The following is a 24479-nucleotide window of genomic DNA, read 5'->3' on the forward strand; positions in this document are numbered from 1 at the left end:
TCTCGACGCACCGCACGATGGGAAATAACCCTAAAATAAATATTAAATGCGGGGAGTACGGGAAAACCGCTAATCTACTTCCTACATCCTTAATCCATTCATATCTTTTTGTACCGCTTGTCGATTAATGTCATGTAGGGGCCAGAGTCTTTTGCAGCTGCACTCAGTCGGACAGCAGGGCTGGACAAGTTGCCACCTCTTAAACCGTCACACTGAAAATATATTTGAAGCCAGCAAAGCCAAACATGAGTTTGCGCGGTATTTACATTGTTAAAAATTATATTGGTAGTTTACTTTTTCTGAAAAACAATAACATAACTATATATAATATATATATATATATATATATATATATATATATATATATATATATTAAGGGTGTAATGGTACACAAACATTTCGGTTCGGCACGTACCTCGGTTCAGAGGTCACGGTTCGGTTCATTTTCGGTACAGTAAGAAAACAACAAAGTATACATTCTTTGGTTATTTATTTACCAAATTTGCTAAATCTTCTGCCAAAAATATTTTTCTTAGTGGAATATTTGATGTGAAGTAATCTTAAACTTGGACAGGTCAATAAATCACAATAACATTGATTTTGATTCAATATTATGTTTTGAGCAATGACAATTTGTAAGATAAAAAACCGGCTTTGTTTTATTAGTCAACGTTGCAACTTTTTCTAAATTACATTTAGCCTTTAAGCTTTTTTATTTCACTTTTGTTTTTTTTTTGTTTTAATAGTATTTTTAGAATGTGCCGTGGGCCTTTAATACATTAGCTGTGGGCCGCAAATGGCCTATGGGGCACACTTTTGACACCCCTGTTATAGATAATAAAAAATAAAATCTGATAAATCTATGGGTAAAAAGCAGAGCCTGGCGACGCATTCGTGTTTATCATAACTCTCTCGCTCTCTCTGTCTCTGCCCCTCCCTCCCTCATGTTGCTGTGCACCCAATTTTTTGTTTAATTTTTAACCCCTTCTTAACCCTGAACGTACATTGAAAATACACAGAACCCAAACTTAAAATGCCGGACACTTGAGGCATTTAAGAAACTCCACCTGGACAGCCCTGCAAAAGAGGACATATCCGGTGAAAAGAGGAGGTATGGTCAGTCTATCGTAGCCCGGTAGCTGCTAGCATGCCGTGTGTTGTTGTTGTTGGGTTTTTTTTAATGAAGCTTCACGGTGGCAGAGGGGTTAGTGCGTCTGCCTCACAATACGAAGGTCCTGCAGTCCTGGGTTCAAATACAGGCTCGGTATCTTTCTGTGTGGAGTTTGCATGTTCTCCCCGTGAATGCGTGGGTTCCCTCCGGGTACTCCGGCTTCCTCCCACTTCCAAAGACATGCACCTGGGGATAGGTTGATTGGCAACACTAAATTGGCCCTAGTGTGTGAATGTGAGTGTGAATGTTGTTTGTCTATCTGTGTTGGCGACTTGTCCAGGGTGTACCCTGCCTTCCGCCCGATTGTAGCTGAGATAGGCGCCAGTGACCACTAAATCGTTTTTCAACTTGTTTAAGTCGGGGTCCACGTAAATCAATTCAAAACGGTGTGCATTGTTTACACAATGTGCGGTGCGCTACTTAAAATGTCCGTGTGGAACTCGTTCGGTACACCTCCAAACCAAACCGAAACCCCCTTACCGAAAATGTTCAATACAAATACACGTACCTTTACACCCCTAATATATATATATACACACAAATACATACAGTCAAGAAAATAAGTATTTCAACACCCTGCTACAGTGGGGCAAAAAAGTATTTAGTCAGCCACCGATTGTGCAAGTTCTCCCACTTAAAATGATGACAGAGGTCTGTAATTTTCATCATAGGTACACTTCAACTGTGAGAGACAGAATGTGAAAAAAAATCCAGGAGTTAACATTGTAGGAATTTTTAGGAATTTATTTGTAAATTATGGTAGAAAATAAGTATTTGGTCAACCATTCAAAGCTCTCACTGATGGAAGGACGTTTTGGCTAAAAATCTCACGATACATGGCCCCATTCGTTCTTTCCTTAACACGGATCAATCGTCTTGTCCCCTTAGCAGAAAAACAGCACCAAAGAATTATATTTCCACCCCCATGCTTCACAGTAGGTATGGTGTACTTGGGATGCAACTCAGTATTCTTCTTCCTCCAAACACGACGAGATGAGTTTATACCAAAATGTATACATGGATGATACAGCAGAGGATTGGGAGAATATCATGTGGTCTGATGAAACTAAAATATAACTTTTTGGTATAAACTCAGGATAATACAGTGGAGTGGAGGAGGACTTTTAAAGGCGGACTAACAGGTCTTTGAGGGTCAGAATTCTAGCTGATCTCTAAGTTATCTCTCACACAGTGGACATGCACCCACCGTGAAAATTTCAGACCCCTCCATGATTTCTAAGTGGGAGAACTTGCAAAATAGCAGGGTGCTCAAATACTTATTTTCTTGACTGTGTATATATATATATATATATACATATATATATATATATATATATATATATATATATATATATATATATATATATATATATGTATATTTATACATATACACATATATGTGTATATATATATATATATATATATATATATATACATATATATTGTGAACGACTCCTCTTGAGCCGGCCTGAATGAAGGTGTGGGACCCCAGCTGTCATGTGATACACTTTTTATTGTTGCTCTTTCGTGCAAGTGTCCTTTTGGCTCGTGCTCCGTCTCGCTCCCCTATGCCGTCAGCCTCCTCTCATGGTCTCCGACGCTGCTGATAAAGACACAGGTGATTAGATAACTCGTTCCAGCTGAGAAATCTCCTCACCTGTCATTGCTTCACAGCTCGCTCCTCCACATGCCCTGCCCACAGGGGACACGTGACCACGCCCCTTTCACATGCCTCCACCGCCAGTTTCAGGCCTGGCAGCCCCCCACCCTCCAACCTCTCATAGAGGGGCGAGAGAGGAAGTCGGCCATAGCCATCTGCGTACCCAGCCGTGTACCACCCGGAAGTTGTAGGATTGGAACGCCAGGTACCACCGGGTGATCCGTGCGTTGGCATCCTTCATGCAGTGGAGCCACTGGAGTGGTTTTTGGTCCAAACATAGACTGAAGGCGCGCCCCAACAAGTAGTACCGGAGGGCCTCGACCGCCTACAGGATGGCGAGGCACTCCCTCTCCACCGTACTGTACCTCGCCTCCCTGTCCGAGAGTTTCCGGCTGATGTACAGGATAGGGCGGTCGACGCCCTCCACCTGCTGAACAGCACCTTCCCCAGTCCCAGCCTTGACGCATCCGACTGCAGACAAAAAGGGATGATGAAGTCAGGCATGCGCAGCACCGGCTCCTCGCAGAGTGCTGATTTTACCTGTTCAAAAACCCGCTGGCACTGCTCCGTCCACTAGACCGGTTCTGACGCACCCTTTCGGGTGAGGTCAGTCAGTGGGCTGGTCAGGTCTGCGAACCGGGGAATAAATCGTCGGTAGTACCCTGCCTTGCCCAAAAACTGCCTCACCTCTTTTTTTTGTCTTGGGGGGTGGACAGGCCGCGATCGCTGCCGTTTTGTCGACCTGCGGTCGCAACTAAACCCCCACCCCCCCAAGTGGTACCCCAGATACTGTACCTTCCTCCGGCCAACCGCGCACTTTGCCGGGTTGGCGGTGAGCCCCGCCCGCCTCAAGGACTCGAGCACCGCCCCCACTCGCCGCAGGTGATCTTCCCAGCTGCTACTCTTGATGATAACATCATCCAGGTAGGCCGCCGCGTAACTCCAGCATGATTTTCAATTCTTCCCGAACTAATTTGCGTTTGTGCTCGGGAAGCCTGTATGACCGAGACCGCACCGTAATCCCCGGGCTGGTCTCAATATGATGTCGGATGAGATCCGTGCGCCCGGGCCGCGAGGATAACACGTCTGAGTAGCGCCGCTGTAACTCAGCAACCTCCGCTCTTTGTGCCAATGTGAGCTGGTCATCACAGGGAAGAGGAGGGGACCTCTGGCCCCAACTCCTCCTCCTCTTTCACTACCGTCACCATGGAGACAGGCACCGCCTCCCTCCATGCTTTCAGTAGGTTTAAATGGTAAATTTGTTTGCCTCCACCTCGGTCCGAGCGCCGAACCTCGTAGTCCACATCATTCACTTGCCGTGTGACCTCAAAAGGTCCTTGCCACTTTGATAGTATTTTCGAGCCGGAGGTTGGGAGTAGTACAAGTACTTTTTCTCCCGGTGAAAATTTTCAAAGCTGGTTCTCCCTGTTATACGTGCGCTGCTGCCGTTGTTGGGCGCGGAGCAAATTTTCGCGTGACAAGTGCCCCACCTTGTGGAGTTTTGCTCGCATGTCCATAGCGTATTGTATTTAATTTTTACTGCGGCTTGAACCCTCCTCCCAGCTTTCTTTAATTAGGTCAAGTACGCCGCGTGGCCTCCTGCCTTATAACAACCTGAAAGGCGCAAGGCCGATTGAGGTCTGGGGTGCCTCCCCCATCGCAAACATTAAGAGATCCAGCCATTTATCCCAATTATGTTTGTCCTTGTGCGTGAACTTACGGATCATGGTTTTCAGCGTCTTGTTCCTCAAATTATGGGTTGCGTAAGGTGCTCGCTTATGGCAACCTTACGCTATGCTTTTGTCCCCTATACCAAATCTCTACTGGCACAATAGGATATGTGTGCACATCCCCATGTATACACCTTATACGCCCCTGTGTTGCATGCCTCAACGCCCCGGGTCGAACCAGGTTCTGGTAGATCATGGATTGTTTGCAACCTAAATCCACCATGGCCCGGTATGTACTCCCTTGTACCCTTACCGGGACACGTCTCCCCTGGATCGGGGGAGGGTGCTGGGGGGCCGGTAACCCGTATCACCTGTAGGGCCGGCAACCCGTATCACCTGTCCCACCTCCATTAGGGAGCACTCCCGCCTCTCGTGACCACGTTACCCGCACACCTGCCCTGGTGTCCGAGTTCCCGTCTGAGGGGGAAGCCCCCTGTCAGCAGCGCCGGTACCCTGGAAAGAAGGAGCAGAAGCACAATTATAACCCAAGAACCCCCCCTGTGATGGTACTGGTGGTGGGATCGTCTGTCGCCTGATGGGCGTGACTGGTGCGGGAACATGCTCGTAGCTCAGGGTGGCCTCCGGCGGTGGGGGTCGCGGCTCCGATGGCGCCGCTCCCTCGGGTGTTGTGTGGCGCCTGCGCGGGGCCGGAGTGGGTCTGTCTGTTGGCCTTGGGGTCGCCTCTTCTCTCTGCGCCTCCCGATGGACCGCCAGGTGGTCCTCCGCCAGATTTACTGCCTCCGACAGGTCCTGTGGCCGGTGGTACCTCACCCACGCCGAGGTACGTGCAGGGATTGATTCCAGGAATTGTTCGAGGAGGATGAGCTTGAACATGGGACTGTCCGTCTCTCTCGGTTTGAGCCACCTGGTGGCCGTGTCCCGAAGCTGCTGCCCGAGAGCGAATGGCCGGCCCTCCGGTCCCAATTTCAGTGCCCGCAACCGGCGCCGGTGGTCTTCCGCGTTGCTGCCGATCCGGTCCAGTATCGCTCTTTTTAGGTGCTGGAATTGGACCCGGGCGGCCGCCGGCAGGCCAAGCACCGCCCGCTGCGCCTCCACCGCCAGGAGCGGCAGCAACTTCACCCCCACTCCCCTTGAGGCCAGCCGCAAGCTGTTGCTGTGGCCTCGAAGATGTCCAAATAGGCCTGCGGGTCTTCGGCCTCCGTCATGCGCTGCATGGAGGCAGCTGCTCCGGCGCTTGGTGACCCCCCGGTCTCGACATTAGCGTCTGCAGGACTTGGGTCTATTGCTGGCTTTTTATTGTTGCTCTTTCGTGCAAGTGTCCTTTTGGCTCGTGCTCCGTCTCGCTCCCCTATGCCGTCAGCCCCCTCTCATGGTCTCCGACGCTGCTGATAAAGAGACAGGTGATTAGATAACTCCTTCCAGCTGAGAAATCTCCTCACCTGTCATTGCTTCACAGCTGGCTCCTGCACATGCCCTGCCCACAGGGGACATGTGACCACGCCCCTTCCACACATATATATATATATATATATATATATATATATATATTTTTTTTTTTTTTTTTTTTCTACCGCTTACTCCCTTTTTGGGGTCGCGGGGGGCGCTGGCGCCTATCTCACACATGTACAAACCCTGTAGTGAAGTGAGGTGAATTATATTTATATAGCGCTTTTCTCTAATGACTCAAAGCGCTTTACATAGTGACACCCAATATCTAAGTTACATTTAAAGCAGTGTGGGTGGCACTGGGAGCACGTGGGTAAAGTGTCTTGCCCAAGGACACAACGGCAGTGACTAGGATGGCAGAAGCGGGAATCGAACCTGCAACCCTCAAATTGCTGGCGCGGCCACTCTACCAACCGAGCTATACCGCCCATGTGGGAAATTGTGTTAGATGTAAATATAAACGTAATACAATGATTTGCAAATCCTTTTCAACCCATATTCAATTGATTGTACTACAAAGACAAGATATTTGATGTTCAAACTCATAAAATTTATTTTTTTTTGCAAACAATAATTAACTTGGAATTTCATGGCTGCAACACGTGCCAAAGTAGTTGGGAAATGTCATGTTCACCACTGTGTTACATCACCTTCTCTTTTAACAACACTTAATAAACGTTTGGGAACTGAGGAAAATTGTTGAAGCTTTGAAAGTGGAATTCTTTCCCATTGTTTTATGTAGAGCTTCAGTCGTTCAATAGTCCAGGGTCTCCGCTGTCGTATTTTACACTTCATAATGCGCCACACATTTTCGATCAGGTCTGGAGTACAGGCGGGCCAGGAAAGTACCCGCACTCTTTTTTTACAAAGCCACGCTGTTGTAACACATGCTGAATGTGGCTTGGCATTGTCTTGCTGAGATAAGCAGGGGCATCCATTAAAAATACGTGGCTTAAATGGCAGCATATGTTGTTCCAAAACCTGTAAGTACCTTTCAGCATTAATGGTGCCTTCACAGATGTGTAAGTTACCCATGCTTTGGGCACTTATGCACCCCCATACCATCACAGATGCTGGCTTTTGAACTTTGCGTCGATAACAGTCTCGATGGTTTGCTTCCCCTTTGGTCCGGATGACACAATGTCAAATACTTCCAAAAACAATTTCAAATGTGGACTCGTCAGACCACAGAACACTTTTCCACTTCGCATCAGTCCATCTTAGATGATCTCAGGCCCAGAGAAGCCGGCAGCGTTTTTGGATGTTGTTGATAAATGGCTCTCGCTTTGCACGTTAGAGCTTTAACTTGCACTTACAGATGTAGCGACAAAGTGTATTTAGTGACAGTGGTTTTCTGAAATGTTCCTGAGCCCATGTGGTGATGTCCTTTAGAGATTGATGTCTGTTTTTGATACAGTGCCGTCTGAGGGATCGAAGGTCACAGTCATTCAATGTTGGATTCCGGCCATGCCGCTTACGTGGAGTGATTTCTCCAGATTTTCTGAACCTTTTGATAATATTATGGACCGTAGATGTTGAAATCCCTAAATTTCTTGCAATTGCACTTTGAGAAACGTTCTTCTTAAACTGTTTGACTATTTGCTCACACAGTTGTGGACAAAGGGGTGTACCTCGCCCCATCCTTTCTTGTGAAAGACTGAGCATTTTTTGGGAGCTGTTTTTATACCCAATCATGGCAGCCACCTCTTCCCAATTAGCCTGCACACCTGTGGGATGTTCCAAAAAAGTGTTGATGAGCATTCCTCAACTTTGTCAGTAATTATTGCCACCTTTCCCAACTTCTTTGTCACGTGTTGCTGGCATCAAATTCTAAAGTTAATGATTATTTGCACAAAAAAATGTTTATCAGTTTGAACATCAAATATGTTGTCTTTGTAGCATATTCAACTGAATATGGGTTGAAAAGGATTTGCAAATCATTGTATTCCGTTTATATTTACATCTTACACAATTTCCCAACTTGTATGGAAACAGGGTTTGTATATAGGTGAGGCATACATACTTTTTTTCTTCTTTTTTTTATTTTATTTTACTTAAATTCATATGTGCACCTGTAGTCATTGTTGATTTAGGTTGCACATTAGTGTTACAGGAAAAAAAGGGAGTTATTTGCTTTCATAAAAACGTTATCATAATGATATGATAAATGGGCCCAAAACTGTTTGATATTGTTGTTATTAAATAATTTTTGGTACCATTTGATTTTAACAAAATAAATCAAGTATTGTGAGTGTATATTACCTTTCTGTATTTGTATCTGAAGCAGCAATAGCTATCCTCCATGAAAACGTACTTTGTATGATCGCATTCATTTTGGCTGAAAGTCTTGGATACAGTATATAATCCTCCATATTGGCAGAAACATTCATTTAATTCAATTTCATTCCCAGAAATTAAACAATATTTTTGCATCTGACAAAAAACACCCACAAACACTGGCTTACCCTAATAAAATGTCATGTTTGTCATACATACAGTTAAAAAAAGAAAAGAAAAGAAAAGAAAAAATGCTGGCTTCCGCTAGAGAGACCTGTGTCTGCTAGCTTGAGCGCCCCTATTTCTCCCAGCGTGGCGAGTCAGAGTACTGCTGAGGCGTTGAACTGCAAGTTCATAATATATCGCCCCCTACCTTGAGGCAGAGGTACTTGCTGCCTCAGGACTTTACTTTTCCACGTGGCAACAAGCATGCACCCCATCGCACGCACACCCCCAATACACACTGCGTGTAGCCGTGGAGGCACTGCCTGTGTCTGCCTCACTTCTCATCTGCTGCATTGTTTTGATCAGGAATCCAGGAATTTCCGCGATTTTGACCATGAAAATGACCAAAATATACAGGAACCACACCAAAATCACATAGAAGGCATAAACCAAAAGAGAAATATTAAAACTTATTATTTTATTACTTTGTTTTTGAACATCTCATGGTCAAGCCACCTGGTGGCAGGTGAGGCACTGACTCACTTGCCCACCCTGACAGCACGTCTCTGATATATATATATATATATATATATATATATATATATATATATATATATATATATATATATATATATATATATATATATATATATATATATATACATACTAATAGAGTACAGCGATACTAATAAATAGAAATCGGTACTATACTGTCTTTGAAAATGACTGATACCGTTCTTTAATCTGAATGCCGCTGTGCGGTGGTGACTAAAGAGCATGGCGCATTATGTTAAGTGTGTCAAAATGCACACAGAAAGTGCATACAAGCAATATCATCTTGGAGAGGAAGAATGGCAAAAAAACATAATTTCTACTGGTTAATAAAGAAGCTGGAAAAGCACAATATGGAGGTATTTGGGCTTCAAAACTAACAACAAAGGTGATACTTTAAACAGGGAGGCGCCGCGCTGCCAGCACTGCTTTAAGACACGTCTCGCCAAACATGGCGCTTAGTATTACCACCGTTGCGAAGGTCAACATTTAAATAATAAGCATTCAGATCTGCACGAGGAGTTGTAAAGAGTGACAGGTAATAATGTAACAAATCGCTACAATTTTTGTTTTATCTTTGACAAATGTGTATTTTGTCTGCTGCATGTCTTATTTGTGTACATTTATATATAGTTTTGTTTTTAGTATTTACTAATGAATGTAGTTTTCTTAAAGCACAGAACAGGAGTGGCAACCACAAATCATGCAACATCTGATATTTATTGATATTAGATAGATAGATAGTACTTTATCCATCTATCTATCTATCTATCTATCTATCTATCTATCTATCTATCTATCTATCTATCTATCTATCTATCTATCTATCTATCTATCTATCTATCTAATGTCAATAAAGCTTTTTATTATATTCTAATCTAATCCTTGATTATGACAGACTATATGTAATATTGAAAATTGTTCTTTGAATGCAATAAGAAAAGGCCAATGTGTTTAATGTCTTTTAATCTATATTTGAACCTTGTAAAAGTTTTATTAAAGTGCAATAGCAAACCTATGTTTATGGATTGTAAGATGACATTTTCAAAGTTCCCTTTATTTGGAAAAGTATTGAAAAGCATCGATATGCATTTTACCAAATTATTGGTATCTGGAAAACCTTAATATACATATACATGTATATATACACGTTAGGTCAGGAAAAAACACAGAGGCTATTTCATCCCTACAATCCTGTTTCGCAGGTTTCCCCACTGTATAACAGATAAACCACAGAAACCTCGAATATATATGTATGTATGTGTATAGTAGGTATTTATGTATGTATATATATATATATATATACACACACACACACACACAGGCCCTGCGATGAGTTGGCGACTTGTCCAGGGTGTATCCCGCCTTCCGTCCAAATGCGGCTGAGATAGGCTCCAGCGACCCCGAACAGGACAAGCGGCAAAAAATGGATGGATATACACACACACACACACACACACACACACACACACACACACACACACACACACACGGACAATGCTGAAGAAACGAGTCCATGTTAGAAAACCAACACATTTTGCTGAACTGCGCCAATTTTGTCAAGATGAGTGGTCAAAAATTCAACCAGAAGTTTGTGGATGGCTACCAAAAGCACCTTAGAGACAGCCCTCGCAAAACTGACTAATGATCTATTGCTAACGATGGACTCTGATGCGTCATCTATGTTGCTGCTCCTCGATCTTAGCGCTGCTTTCGATACCGTCGATCATAATATTTTATTAGAGCGTATCAAAATACGAATTGGTATTTCAGACTCAGCCCTGTCATGGTTTAACTCTTATCTTACTGATAGGATGCAGTGCGTCTCCTATAACAGTGTGACCTCGGACTATGTTAAGGTAACATGTGGAGTTCCCCAGGGTTCGGTCCTTGGCCCTGTACTCTTCAGCATCTACATGCTGCCGCTAGGTGACGTCATACGCAAATACGGTATTAGCTTTCACTGTTATGCTGATGACACCCAACTTTACATGCCCCTAAAGCTGACCAACACGCCGGACTGTAGTCAGTTGGAAGCGTGTCTTAATGAAATTAAACAATGGATGTCCGCTAACTTTTTGCAACTTAATGCCAAAAAAACGGAAATGCTGATTATCGGTCCTGCTAGACACCGACCTCTATTTAATAATACAACTTTAACATTTGACAACCAAATAATAAAACAAGGTGACTCTGTAAAAAATCTGGGTATTATCTTCGACCCAACTCTCTCCTTTGAGTCACACATTAAAAGCGTTACTAAAACGGCCTTCTTTCATCTCCGTAATATCGCTAAAATTCGCTCCATTTTGTCCACTAAAGACGCCGAGATCATTATCCATGCGTTTGTTACGTCTCGTCTCGATTACTGTAACGTATTATTTTCGGGTCTCCCAATGTCTAGCATTAAAAGATTACAGTTGGTACAAAATGCGGCTGCTAGACTTTTGACAAGAACAAGAAAGTTTGATCATATTACGCCTGTACTGGCTCACCTGCACTGGCTTCCTCTGCACTTAAGATGTGACTTTAAGGTTTTACTACTTACGTATAAAATACTACACGGTCTAGCTCCAGCCTATCTTGCCGATTGTATTGTACCGTATGTCCCGGCAAGAAATCTGCGTTCAAAAGACTCCGGCTTATTAGTGATTCCTAGAGCTCAAAAAAAGTCTGCGGGCTATAGAGCGTTTTCCGTTCGGGCTCCAGTACTCTGGAATGCCCTCCCGGTAACAGTTCGAGATGCTACCTCAGTAGAAGCATTTAAGTCTCATCTTAAAACTCATCTGTATACTCTAGCCTTTAAATAGACCTCCTTTTTAGACCAGTTGATCTGCCGCTTCTTTTCTTTCTCCTATGTCCCCCCCTCCCTTGTGGAGGGGGTCCGGTCCGATGACCATGGATGAAGTACTGGCTGTCCAGAGTCGAGACCCAGGATGGACCGCTCGTCGGGACCCAGGATGGACCGCTCGCCTGTATCGGTTGGGGACATCTCTACGCTGCTTATCCGCTCGAGATGGTTTCCTGTGGACGGGACTCTCGCTGCTGTCTTGGAGCCACTGTGGATTGAACTTTCGCAGTATCATGTTGGACCCGCTCGACATCCATTGCTTTCGGTCCCCTAGAGGGGGGGGGTTGCCCACATCTGAGGTCCTCTCCAAGGTTTCTCATAGTCAGCATTGTCGCTGGCGTCCCACTGAATGTGAATTCTCCCTGCCCACTGGGTGTGAGTTTTCCTTGCCCTTTTGTGGGTTCTTCCGAGGATGTTGTAGTCGTAATGATTTGTGCAGTCCTTTGAGACATTTGTGATTTGGGGCTATATAAATAAACATTGATTGATTGATTGATTGCAGTGGAACTTGCCAAGGGACATGTACCCAAATATTAACATCGCTGTATGTATACTTATGACTTTTGACCCAGCAGATCTGGTCACATGTTCAGTAGACACATTATAAATTCATAAAAGAACCAAACTTCATGAATTTTTTTTGTGACCAACAAGTATGTGCTCCAATCACTCTATCAAAAAAAAACAGGAGTTGTAGAATTCATTGCAAACTCAAGACAGCCATGACATTATATTCTTTACTTTTGACCACAACTGTATACATATCAATCAATCAATGTTTATTTATATAGCCCTAAATCACAAGTGCCTCAAAGGGCTGCACAAACCACAATGACATCCTCGGTAGGGCCCACATAAGGGCAAGGAAAAACTCACCCCAGTGGGACGTCGACCATGATGACTATGAGAAACCTTGGAGAGGACCACAGGGGACCGAAAGCAATGGATGTCGAGCAGATCTAACATGATATTGTGAAAGTCCAATCCATAGTGGATGTAACGTAACCGTGAGAATAAAGTCCAAAGTTGATCCAATATAGTACGGGGAGTCTTATCCAAAGTGGAGCCAGCAGGGAACCATCCCAAGCGGAGGCGGATCAGCAGCGCAGAGATGTCCCCAACCGATGCATAGGCGAGCGGTTTATATTGGGTCCCGACTCTGGACGAGTGGTCCGTCCTGGGTCCCGATTTTGGACAGCTAGTACTTCATCCATGGCCACCGGACCGGACCGGACCCCTTCCACAAAGGAGGGGGGGATATAGGAGAAAAAGAAAATAAATGGCAGATCAACTGGTCTAAAAAAGGGGGTCTATTTAAAGGCTAGAGCAGGGGTCGGGAACCTTTTTGGCTGAGTGAGCCATGAAAGCCAAATATTGCAAAATGTATTTCCGTGAGAGCCATATAATATTTTTTAACACTGAATACAACTAAATGCGTGCATTTTTAAGTAAGACCAACATTTTTAGAGTATAATAAGTCTCGTATTCGTTTTAATAACATTGTTATTCTAAAGTTAACCAATAATAAATATAATACGTCTCACCATTAATGCCACATCAGGACAGGTGCGATAGAAAACGGATTGTTGGATTAAAATGCATGAGAACATTTCATAATTTGAATGTGATTTGTAACACTATGATTACCAGTGGAATTATTCATTACTTATCGTGGTAAGCAATGTCAGCTAAGATTTATCTGAGAGCCAGATGCAGTCATCAAAAGAGCCACATCTGGCTCTAGAGCCATAGGTTCCCTACCCCTGGGCTAGAGTATACAAATAAGTTTTAAGATGAGACTTAAATGCTTGTACTGAGGTAGCATCTCGAACTGTTACCGGGAGGGCATTCCAGAGTACTGGAGCCCGAAATGAAAACGCTCTATAGCCCGCAGACTTTTTTGGGGATTTGGGAATCACTAATAAGCCGGAGTCCTTTGAACGCAGATTTCTTGCCGGGACATATGGTACAATACAATCGGCAAGATAGGCTGGAGCTAGACCGTGTAGTATTTTATACGTAAGTAGTAAAACTTAAAGTCACATCTTAAGTGCACAGGAAGCCAGTGCAGGTGAGCCAGTACAGGCGTAATATGATCAAACTCACTTGTTCTTGTCAAAAGTCTAGCAGCCGCATTTTGTACCAACTATAGTCTTTTCATGATAGACATTGGGAGACCCGAAAATAATACGTTACAGTAATCGAGACGAGACGTAACAAACGCATGGATAATGATCTCAGCGTCGTTAGTGGACAAAATGGAGCTAATTTTAGCGATATTACGGAGATGAAAGAAGGCTGTTTTAGTAATATGAATGTATACAATATATATGTATATATATATATATACTGTATGTATACATACTTATATACACATAATATATAAATGTGTGTGTGTGTGTGTGTGTGTCTCAACAGCAACCATTATTTTGTATAATATAATACAGGGGGGGCTTCACGGTGGAAGAGGGGTTAGTGCGTCTGCCTCACAATACAAAGGTCCTGCAGTCCTGGGTTCAATCCTAGGCTCGGGATCTTTCTGTGTGGAGTTTGCATGTTCTTCCCGTGAATGAGTGGGTCCCCTCCGGCTTCCTCCCACTTCCAAAGACATGCACCTGGGGATAGGTTGATTGGCAACACTAAATGGGCCCTAGTGTGTGAATGTGAGTGTGAATGTTGTCTGTCTATCTGTGTTGGCCCTGCGATGAGGTGGCGACTTGTCCAGGGTGTACCTCGCCTTCCGCCCGATTGTAGCTGAGATAGGCGTCAGCGCCCCCCGCGACCCCAAAAGGGAATAAATGGTAGAAAATGGATGGATAATACAGGGGCTGAATGGTTAGTACTTCTAAGATAGTTTTTTCCCAGGTATGTTCATGGGTCTACCTTTGGACTGTCTCTCTTCAGTGAAATCAAATATTTTACAGTAATACTTGTTTGCTGTGTTTTAGTCATCAAAGGTCTTTTGTGCTAAGTTCTTGTTAGCAACACTTGATGAATGTCTGATCAAGACCTCTTGTCACGAGGAAACCCACACTGATTTTCCGAGTGGTTAACATATACAAAGAGTCAAAATTGTTAATTTTTTTTGTGTACATTGAAACTTCACATGATGAAATACAACCTTCTTGTTGATTTGTCATTTAGGCAAGCACCGAGAATCCTTTTGAGCTGGCTGTGCAGCTGCAGAGAGCAAGTCCAGGTTCACCCACAGGGGGGAGTTGCAGCACAAAGTCTGCAACCTGCTGCAAGTGATTGATGCAAATAGGCCCAGAGTCACATGGTGGTACAACAGTAGTTTAAATAAACCTATTACTCAATATGTGCATTGATCGTGCTGTAGGGGTGAATAATTACAACAGTCAAACCCAGTACATTCAGGTTATAGCAAATACTATATTACAGGAGATGATGTTATAACATATGTTTAGTATTCACTACTCTTCCCCTTTAAACAGGATATGCTTGCTGTGGAAATACAACATCATAGATCATTTTTGGACACCTACTTTAAACACATTTAATTACTCACTATATTCCATCCTCCTTTTTTGTATTTTTTACATTTCTTTGTTACAGTCTACCCCAGCTGACTTAGTGTAAGAGGTGTACCCCACCTGACCAGAGAGGCAGTTAAAGGCCTACTGAAAGCCACTACTACCCACCACGCAGTCTGATAGTTTATATATTAATGATGAAATATTAACATTGCACCACATGCCACTACGGCCTTTTTAGTTTACTAAATTGCATTTTTAAATTTCCCGGGATTTTTTTTCTTGAAAACGTCGCGTAATGATGACGTGTACGCGTGACGTCACGGGCTGTTATGAATATGAGCGCTGCGTACACACACAGCTAAAAGTCGTCTGCTTTAACGGCATAATTACACAGTATTTTGGAGATCTGTGTTGCTGAATCTTTTGCAATTTGTTCAATTAATATTGGAGAAGTCAAAGTAGAAAGAGAGTTGGGAAGCTTTAGCCTTTAGCCACTAAAACACACGGTGATTCCTTGTTTAAAATTCACGGAGGTGAAACTTTAGTATGGATCACAGCGGACATGGATCCCGACTACATGTCAACCAGCAGGTTTCGGTGAGAAAATTGTGGTTAAAAAGTAGCCTCTTACCGGATATCAGCTGAGCTTGTGCCATCCATACAGCTGCCGTCGACTTCCCCGAGACACTGCGCTTCAACACCCGGCCGTGGACGTACACTTCCGACTATCAGGTACTGTTAAACTCACTAAAACACTAGCAACACAATAGAAAGATAAGGGATTTCCCAGAAATATCCTAGTAAATGACTCTAAAAACATATGAATCCGTCTCAATGCAACGCGATTGCAATCGCGTCTTGTTTTTTTTTTGTTTTTTAGTTTTTTTTTTTCTGTTTTTTTTTCTAGTCCGTCCGTCAATATCCTCAAACACGGATCTTTCCTCCTCGCTCAAATTAACGGGGAAATTGTCGTTTTCTCGGTCTGAATAGCTGTTTTTGTTGGAGGCTCCCATTAAAATCAATGTGAATATATGAGGAGCCATCAACATGTGACATCATCGTCTGCGACTTCCGGGCTTTTCTCCAGTTGCAAACTTTATCATGGATGTTCTCTACTAAATCCTTTCAGCAAAAATATGGCAATATCGCGAAATTATCAAGTATGACACATAGAATGGACCTGCTATCCCCGTTTAGATAAGAAAATCTCATTTCAGTAGGCCTTTAACTATTCCCACTTTTATCATCAATCAGTGGGGACTGAACCCACACAAGTCAATCACTAAACCAGTGGTTTCCAAAGTGTGGCTCGTAGGCCATTTTTTATTCAAAACAAAAGACATTGAGTATCATTGAGATACAATATGTTACTTGATATTACACTTTGGAGTTAAGTGGTTTAGTTCAGATAGCTTAACAAAGGGACACCCCTGTACTAAACTATTAGTAACATTCACAATCTACAGTGAAAATAATTCAACTTTTTAGTGCTTTTTGGTGTGATATGTCTTACTCGTAAACAGCGTACTTGTAATTATGTTTCTGTTGTACCACTTTTAGTTTGAATGACTTTAGTTAATTTTGCCACATGGTTTTAATAAATGACATGAATTGCTGAATGTTACTGTAGTAAGAAATACATGTCTTGTCATGCTATATCAATTAGAATACCTTTACACATGATGATTTAGAGCAAGGGTGTCAAATGTACGGCCTGAAGGCCGTATCATGCTGGCGAACAGTTTTTATCTGGCCCACAGGATGAGTTTGCGAAGTATAAAATTTAACCTGAAATTTTGGAATTAAATAAACAGCTGGATGTCGCAATAGTAATTATTTGTATCTTTGTAAATTATCCTACATATGTACAAAAACAACCACACAATTTTAGTACATGTGTCTAGGAAAATTAACAAACTACATAAATAACATATAGTAATTGGATTTTGATATAATTTTTTTATCTTGATAGATTGAAAATTAACAGCGATGAGTTAACTGACGAACATTATCTCATAATTTATTCAGAAAAATATAAATAACGACAAATAAAGATAAAATACTATTAACTAGGGCTGTGAATCTTTGGGTGTCCCACGATTAGATTCAATATCGATTCATGGGGTCACGATTCGATAATATATCGATTTTTTTCGATTCGATTCTCAATTCAAAAACGATATTTTTCCGATTCTGTATTCATTCAATACACAGATTTCAGCAGGATCTACCCCAGTCTGCTGACATGCTAGCAGAGTAGTAGATTTAAAAAAAAAAAAAAGCACAACGTTTTATCAACTGATTGCAATAATGTAAATTTGTTTTAACTATTAAATGAACCAAAAATATGACAAATTTTATCTTTGTGAAAACATTGGACACAGTGTGTTGTCAAGCTTATGAGATGCGATGCAAGTGTAAGCCACTGTGACACTATTGTTCTTTTTTTATTATTTTTATAAATGTCTAATGATAATGTAAATGGGGGATTTTTAATCACTGCTATGCTGAAATTATAATTAATATTGATACTGTTGTTGATAATATTCATTTTTGTTTCATTACTTTTGGTTTGTTCTGTGTCGTGTTTGACTCCTCAATTGCTCTGTTTATTGCAGTTCTGAGTGTTGCTGGGTCAGGTTTGGTTTTGGAATTGGATTGCATTGTTATGGTATTGCTGTTTTAGTGTTTTTTTGGATTGATTAAAAAAAAAAAAAAAAAGTTAAAAAAAAATAAAAAATAAAATAAAAAAACGATTTAAAAAAAAAAAGAGAATCGATTCTGAATCGCACAACGTAAACGATTCGATTCGTATTCGAATCTAATTTTTCCCCACACCCCTACTATTAACCGCAACATATAAGTGTATTAAAAAACCCAACAACATTCTGATTTGTACATTTTCACAATGTGATTGTTCTATTTTTAAACAAAGAAAACAATCTGAAGTTGTCTTTATTTTTAAGTTATCGTGCCGTGATTTTACCAGTCCGGCCCGCTTGGGAGTAGATTTTTCTCCATGTGGCCCCCGATCTAAAATGAGTTTGACACCCCTGATTTAGAGTTTTGTCATTTAGTCAAATAGTATTGAGAGCCTCCAATGTACACATTGTGAGTGTTACAACATGAAGGACAAGAGCAATGGTGTTCATTTGATCCAAAAACATGACCTTTTTTCCCATGAGTTAGTCACAAAGTACATCCCTCGCTTTTCAACAAGCCTTTTAGTATATATTTTAAATGCAACTTAGACATAATTTAGAGTAGTCCGTTTACAACTTGTGTAGCGATAAAGATTTACAAGTCATTGGAAAAAACCCAGCATAGTTGTGACGATCTGTCACAGCACTTCTGGTGATGGTTCCTTGTTTAGTGTTTGTTTCCTGTCAGCGCTCTTATTTTTGTTCCTCTTCCTGCTTGTCTCCCTGAGCGCTCGTTTCACTCACCTGTCCCTGATTGACAGCCGGGCACACCTGGTTGCAGTTGCCAATCAGGCGGTTATTTATGGCTGCCTCGCCTGTGCTGGAAGATTGACTATATGTTAGGGACCTTATGCTGGATACATGACTTCTCCTCCTTGTTTTGAGAGTGATACAAACTTTTACCTGCCCGTTGTCCTCCTGTTTCCTGCATCTTGGGGTCACCGCAAGTTCCTCACAATAGTGACGTTATTGTCAGACTGACAGTGAATAACTCCCAACTGTGTTCAGTAATAATGGCTGTGTTGGTTTGTTTTTAATAGATAATCCGATATTTTTACCGCGACAAGCTGTACACAGACTTCTCTAAAGTATATTATAGTTTCATTTATATAGCATACTGTAGCTGCACTGTTATACAAAGAGTTGATGAAATATAAGGACTGTACTGTATAAGCAAGTAATAGGCTATTTTGATGAGTCAGCATTATTGAATACGGTCTGTATTGACAAAACACCCAGAAATGCTCAAGTTTTTCAGCTTTTTGTCTATTCTGAACAAAGATTTAGGTCAATAAATTGCATTACCAGAAAGTCACAGTTGTTAATGAAGTTCAAACTAGACAATACTTAGTTTGTACACCATATTGCAGGGTTGTGCAAACCTTTAATATTTTATACATATTTGGTAAAAAGGCAACCAAAAAAAAGTTAAACAGGAGTGTTATTATAAATTAGAATACTTTGCAAAACTTAACGATTTCAGAAGTTCAATCAAACTAAGAGACCAATTACATGTATTTAGCGAAATGGAACAAAAAACAATATTTTAACTTTTTCATTAGCTGTATGCTACAATCAATACAATAATAACAATACATGTTATTTAGAATCACTTTACAAGCAATACAAATAAAATACGAAAATGCAATACAAAAATGCAATAAATACAGAAATTCACTTAAAAAGTAAAAACAGTAAAGAGTAAAACATAAAAAATAGATTCTTAAAATAAAATGTGTATGGATTGATGTAATAATTTCACCTTTTTAAATTAAAAATATTGAAATGGATTAATTTTATGGGTAGATTCATTGTAGTTCACCCATTGTCTACCGCTTGTCCCTTTTGTTGCCAATCAACTGATCCCCAGGTGCATGTCTTTGGAGGTGGGTGGAAACCCGAGGACCCGGAGGGAACCTGCAAACTCCACAAAGAAGGACCCCGAGCCTGGGGATTGAACTCAGGACCTTCGTATTGTGAGGCACACGCACTAACCCCTGTTTCACCATGCTGCCCCATTGTAGATAAGTGAATGTTAAAACCTCTGAATATTTAGGCCTATCACACTACTGTATTTTAATATCGGTCATTATGTACTTGTTCTCTAACAGCTTCTTCCCTCAGGCCATAAAACTCTTGAAGGATCATAATAATTTCCTCAATTCCCCCCCCAAAAACAGATTAATTCGCTGGAATATAAAGAAACTATAACATACATCCATAAACGTGCACGCATGTGCAAAAGTGCAATATATTTATCTGTACAGTAATCTATTTATTTATATCTGCACCTTATTGCTCTTTTACCCTGCACAACAACCAGCTAATGCAACGAAATGTCCTTCTTATCTGTACTGTAAAGTTCAAATTTGAATGACAATAAAAGGAAGTCTCAGTCTAAACCCAAGTGTTTTCTAAAGTGGTACTTAGTGAAAAAGAACCAATGCTGTGTGTTTTTTGTTGTATTTAAAAAAAAAATTATGCTGTGTTTTTAATTATTTATTTATTTTGTTTAGTCTTACAAAAGGCTCCCATGCCGCACTTTGGACACCACTGGTATATTGTAAGCGCGCTGACGTCATCCTACAGGTGGCCATTGATGTCTTATAATGTGATTTATCTTCTAAAAGTCATGAATGTGTTGTAGATCAGTGATTGTTATGTAAAACCTCTGCCTAGTTTTAATGAATATTTAGGCCTATTACACTACTGTATTTAATGTTGGTCATTATGTACTTGTAAATTCAGGTGTTTTGTGAGGGAGAACCTAGTAAAAAAAAAAAGTTGAGAACCAAGTTATTAATCGCTGCTAGTATCAACATTTCATATTTTTCGGTTTACACTGTGCCTTTTTGTTGTATTTTTCATAATTTATGCTGTGTTTTATTATTTTGTTTAGTCCTACAAATGGCTCCCAGGCCGCACTTTGAACACCACTGAAAAAAGTTTGAGAACCAAGTCATTAATCGCTGCTAGTATCAACATTTCAGCTTTTTTTGGTATACATCGTGCCCTTTTGTTGTATTTCTACTAATTTATGTTGTGTTTTTATTTGTTTTGTTTTTTAGTCCTACAAATGGCTCCCAGGCCGCACTTTGGACACCACTGAAAAAAGTCTGAGAACCAAGTTATTAATCGCTGCTAGTATCAACATTTCAGCTTTTTTTTGTTTACATTGTGCCCTTTTGTTGTATTTTTACTAATTTATGCTGTTTTTTTTTTTTTTTTTTAGTCCTACAAATGGCTCCAAGGCCGCACTTTGGACACCACTCGGTATATTGTAAACATCATTGGACACCTGTCCAATGATGTCTTATAATGTGATTTCTGTTCTAAAAGTCACATGTCACAAAGTGATTGTGATATAAAACCTCTGCCAAGTTTTAAATTAATATTTAGGCCTATTACACTACTGTATTGCCATGTTGGTCATCAGGTACCAGGTGTTTTCTGAGGTGGCACTTAGTGAAAGACGTTTGAGAACCAAGTAATTAATTGCTGCTAGTATCAAAATTTCAGCATTTTTGGTTTACATTGTGCTCTTTTTGTTATATTTTTCATAAGGCGCCAGCGCCCCCCGCGACCCCGAAAGGGAATAAGTGGTAGAAAATGGATGGATGGATGGACAGTATGCTGTGTTTTTATTATTTTGTTTAGTCCTACAAATGGCTCCCAGGCCGCACTTTGGACACCACTGAAAAACGTTTGAGAACCAAGTAATTAATTGCTGCTAGTATCAAAATTTCAGCTTTTTTTGTTTACATTGTGCCCTTTTGTTGTATTTTTACAAATTTATTGTGTTTTTATTTTTATTTTTATTTAGTCCTACAAATGGTTCCCAGGCCGCACTTTGGACACCATTGGTATATTGTAAACGCAATGATGTCATCCTACAGGTGTCCAATGATGTCTTGTAATGTGATTTTGTCTTCTAAAAGTCATGCTTCTTTGATTTTGTATTTTTTGTAAATTTATTTTATAAACCTTTATTTATGACATGCAACATTTACATACAATGAAGAAATAATAATAATGAAAAAAAGTACAGAAACAGCGCCAGGGGGTTGTAAAATAGAATGCTAAATATATATATATATATATATATATATATATATATATATATATATATATATATATATATATATATATATATACATGTGTATATATATATATATATACATGTGTATATATATATATGTGTGTATGTATATATATATATATATATATGTATGTATGTGTATATATATGTATGTATGTGTATATATGTATGTATGTGTATATATATGTATGTATGTGTATGTATGTATGTATATATATATATATATATATGTATGTATGTGTGTATATATATATATATATAGGTATATATATTTGTAGGTATATATATATATGTATATGTGTGTATATGTATGTATGCATGTATGTATGTTCATATATATACATATTTATATATTTATATATATATATATATATATATATATATATATATATATATATATATATATATATATATATATATATGTGTGTATGTAACAAAATTTAAGGACATGTTCTCACATAAATTCCGTAAATAATCCAAATTTGGAGCACAGCATCATAGTTTTCAAGGCTTAGAGCTTTGGTGTCAAACTTTGGCCATGTAATTTATTTTTGGCCCTTGAGACGATATTAAATTAACATTAGAGCTGACCCGCTGGTATTAAACAGCGGCGGTGCATTCACCGCAAATTCTAATACTTGCCAACCCTCACGATTTTCCCAGGAGACTCCCGAATTTCAGTGCCCCCCCCTCGAAAATCTACCGGGACAACCATTCGCGGCGTGCCTTAAAGGTACTGCTTTTAGCGTCCTCTACAACCTGTTTTCATGTCCGCTTTTCCGCCATACAATCAGCGTGCCGGCCCAGTCACGTAATATATGCGGATTCTACACACATACACAAGTGAATGCAAGGCATACTTGGTCAACAGTCATACAGGTCACACTGAGGGTGGCCTTATAAACAACTTTAACACTGTTACAAATATGCACCACACTGTGAACCCACACCAAACATTTTGGGAGAACATCCGCACTGTAACACATCATCAACACAACAGAACAAATACCCAGAACCCCTGGCTTAGAGAGTGTTTTAAAGTAGAGTTCTAGTTCTCTTTTGAAGGCACAAAAACAGGAGAAACTTACATTTTTGAATATAAAACTTAGTCAATATTAGAATGAGGTCGCAAAAAATATATGCGGATTCTACACACACACACACACACACACACACACAGGTGAATGCAACATACTTGGTCAACAGCCATACAGGTCACACTGAGGGTGGCATTATAAACAACTTTAGCACTGTTACAAATATGCACCACACTGTAAACCCGCACCAAACATTTCGGGAGAACCTCCACACTGTAACACAACAGAAGAAATACCGAGAAACCCTTGCAGCACTAACTCTTCCTGGACACTACAATATACACCCCCGCTACTAATAAACCTCGATTTTGCATGTCACTATAAAGTTATATAAGCTTTGCTTGTTCAATATTCCATGCAAAACTTGTTTGGGTCCCTATTCAAAGGTTAAGTTGTTCAACTTTGGACCGCGGCTTTGTTCAGTTTAGAATTTTGGCCCACTCTGTGTTTGAGTTTGACACCCCTGGCTTAGACAGTGTTTTAAAGTAGAGTTGTAGTTCTCTTTTAAAGGCACAAAAACAGGAGAAACTTACATTTTTAATATAAAACTTAGCCAATATTAGAATGAGGCCGCAAAAAATATATGCGGATTCTACACACACACACACACAAGTGAATGCAAGGCATACTTGGTCAACAATCATACAGGTCACACTGAGGGTGGCCTTATAAACAACTTAAACACTGTTACAAATATGCAGCACACTGTGAACCCACACCAAACAAGAATGACAGACACATTTCGGGAGAACATCCGCACTGTAACACAACAGAACAAATACCCAGAACCCCTTGCAGCACTAACTCTTCCAGGACACTACAATATACACCCCCGCTACCAACAAACCTCGATTTCGCATGTCACTATAAATTTATATAAGCCTTGCTTGTTCAATATTCAATGCAAAACTTGTTTGGGTCCCTTTTAAAAGGTTAAGTTGGTTTTTTTTTGGCCCACTTTGTATTTGAGTTCGACACCCCTGGCTTAGAGAGTGTTTTAAAGTAGAGTTCTAGTTCTCTTTTAAAAGCACAAAAACAGGAGAAACTTACATTTTTGAATATAAAACTTAGCCAATATTAGAATGAGGTCGCAAAGGTGAAATGTATTTTATCCCACACAATATCTGCGTCTTAACGTGAGGTGCACTTGTCACGGAATGTGATTCGTCACCGCGCGGCCACACGCCCCGCCCCTTTTCTTTCTTTTTTTTCCCATTTTATTGCCTCCAGCCCTCTTCTGATTGGCTCCCGTCCCCGTCCGTCCAGGAGGG

General features: G+C 40.7%; 1 protein-coding gene across 1 annotated transcript in view; it reads left to right on the top strand.

Moving 5' to 3' along the window:
• The window catches only part of LOC133538980 (arsenite methyltransferase-like), a 29536-nt gene extending 12602 nt beyond the window's left edge, over window positions 1-16934 (top strand). Inside the window, exon 11 of the mRNA XM_061880949.1 lies at window positions 14958-16934. Coding sequence (XP_061736933.1) covers window positions 14958-15065 — 108 coding nt within the window. The 3' untranslated portion in view covers window positions 15066-16934. The remainder of the gene's footprint in view (window positions 1-14957) is intronic.
• The last annotated feature ends 7545 nt before the right edge of the window (window positions 16935-24479 follow it).

This window comes from Nerophis ophidion, linkage group LG20, assembly GCF_033978795.1.
Source record: "Nerophis ophidion isolate RoL-2023_Sa linkage group LG20, RoL_Noph_v1.0, whole genome shotgun sequence".
Classification (NCBI taxonomy): domain Eukaryota; kingdom Metazoa; phylum Chordata; class Actinopteri; order Syngnathiformes; family Syngnathidae; genus Nerophis; species Nerophis ophidion.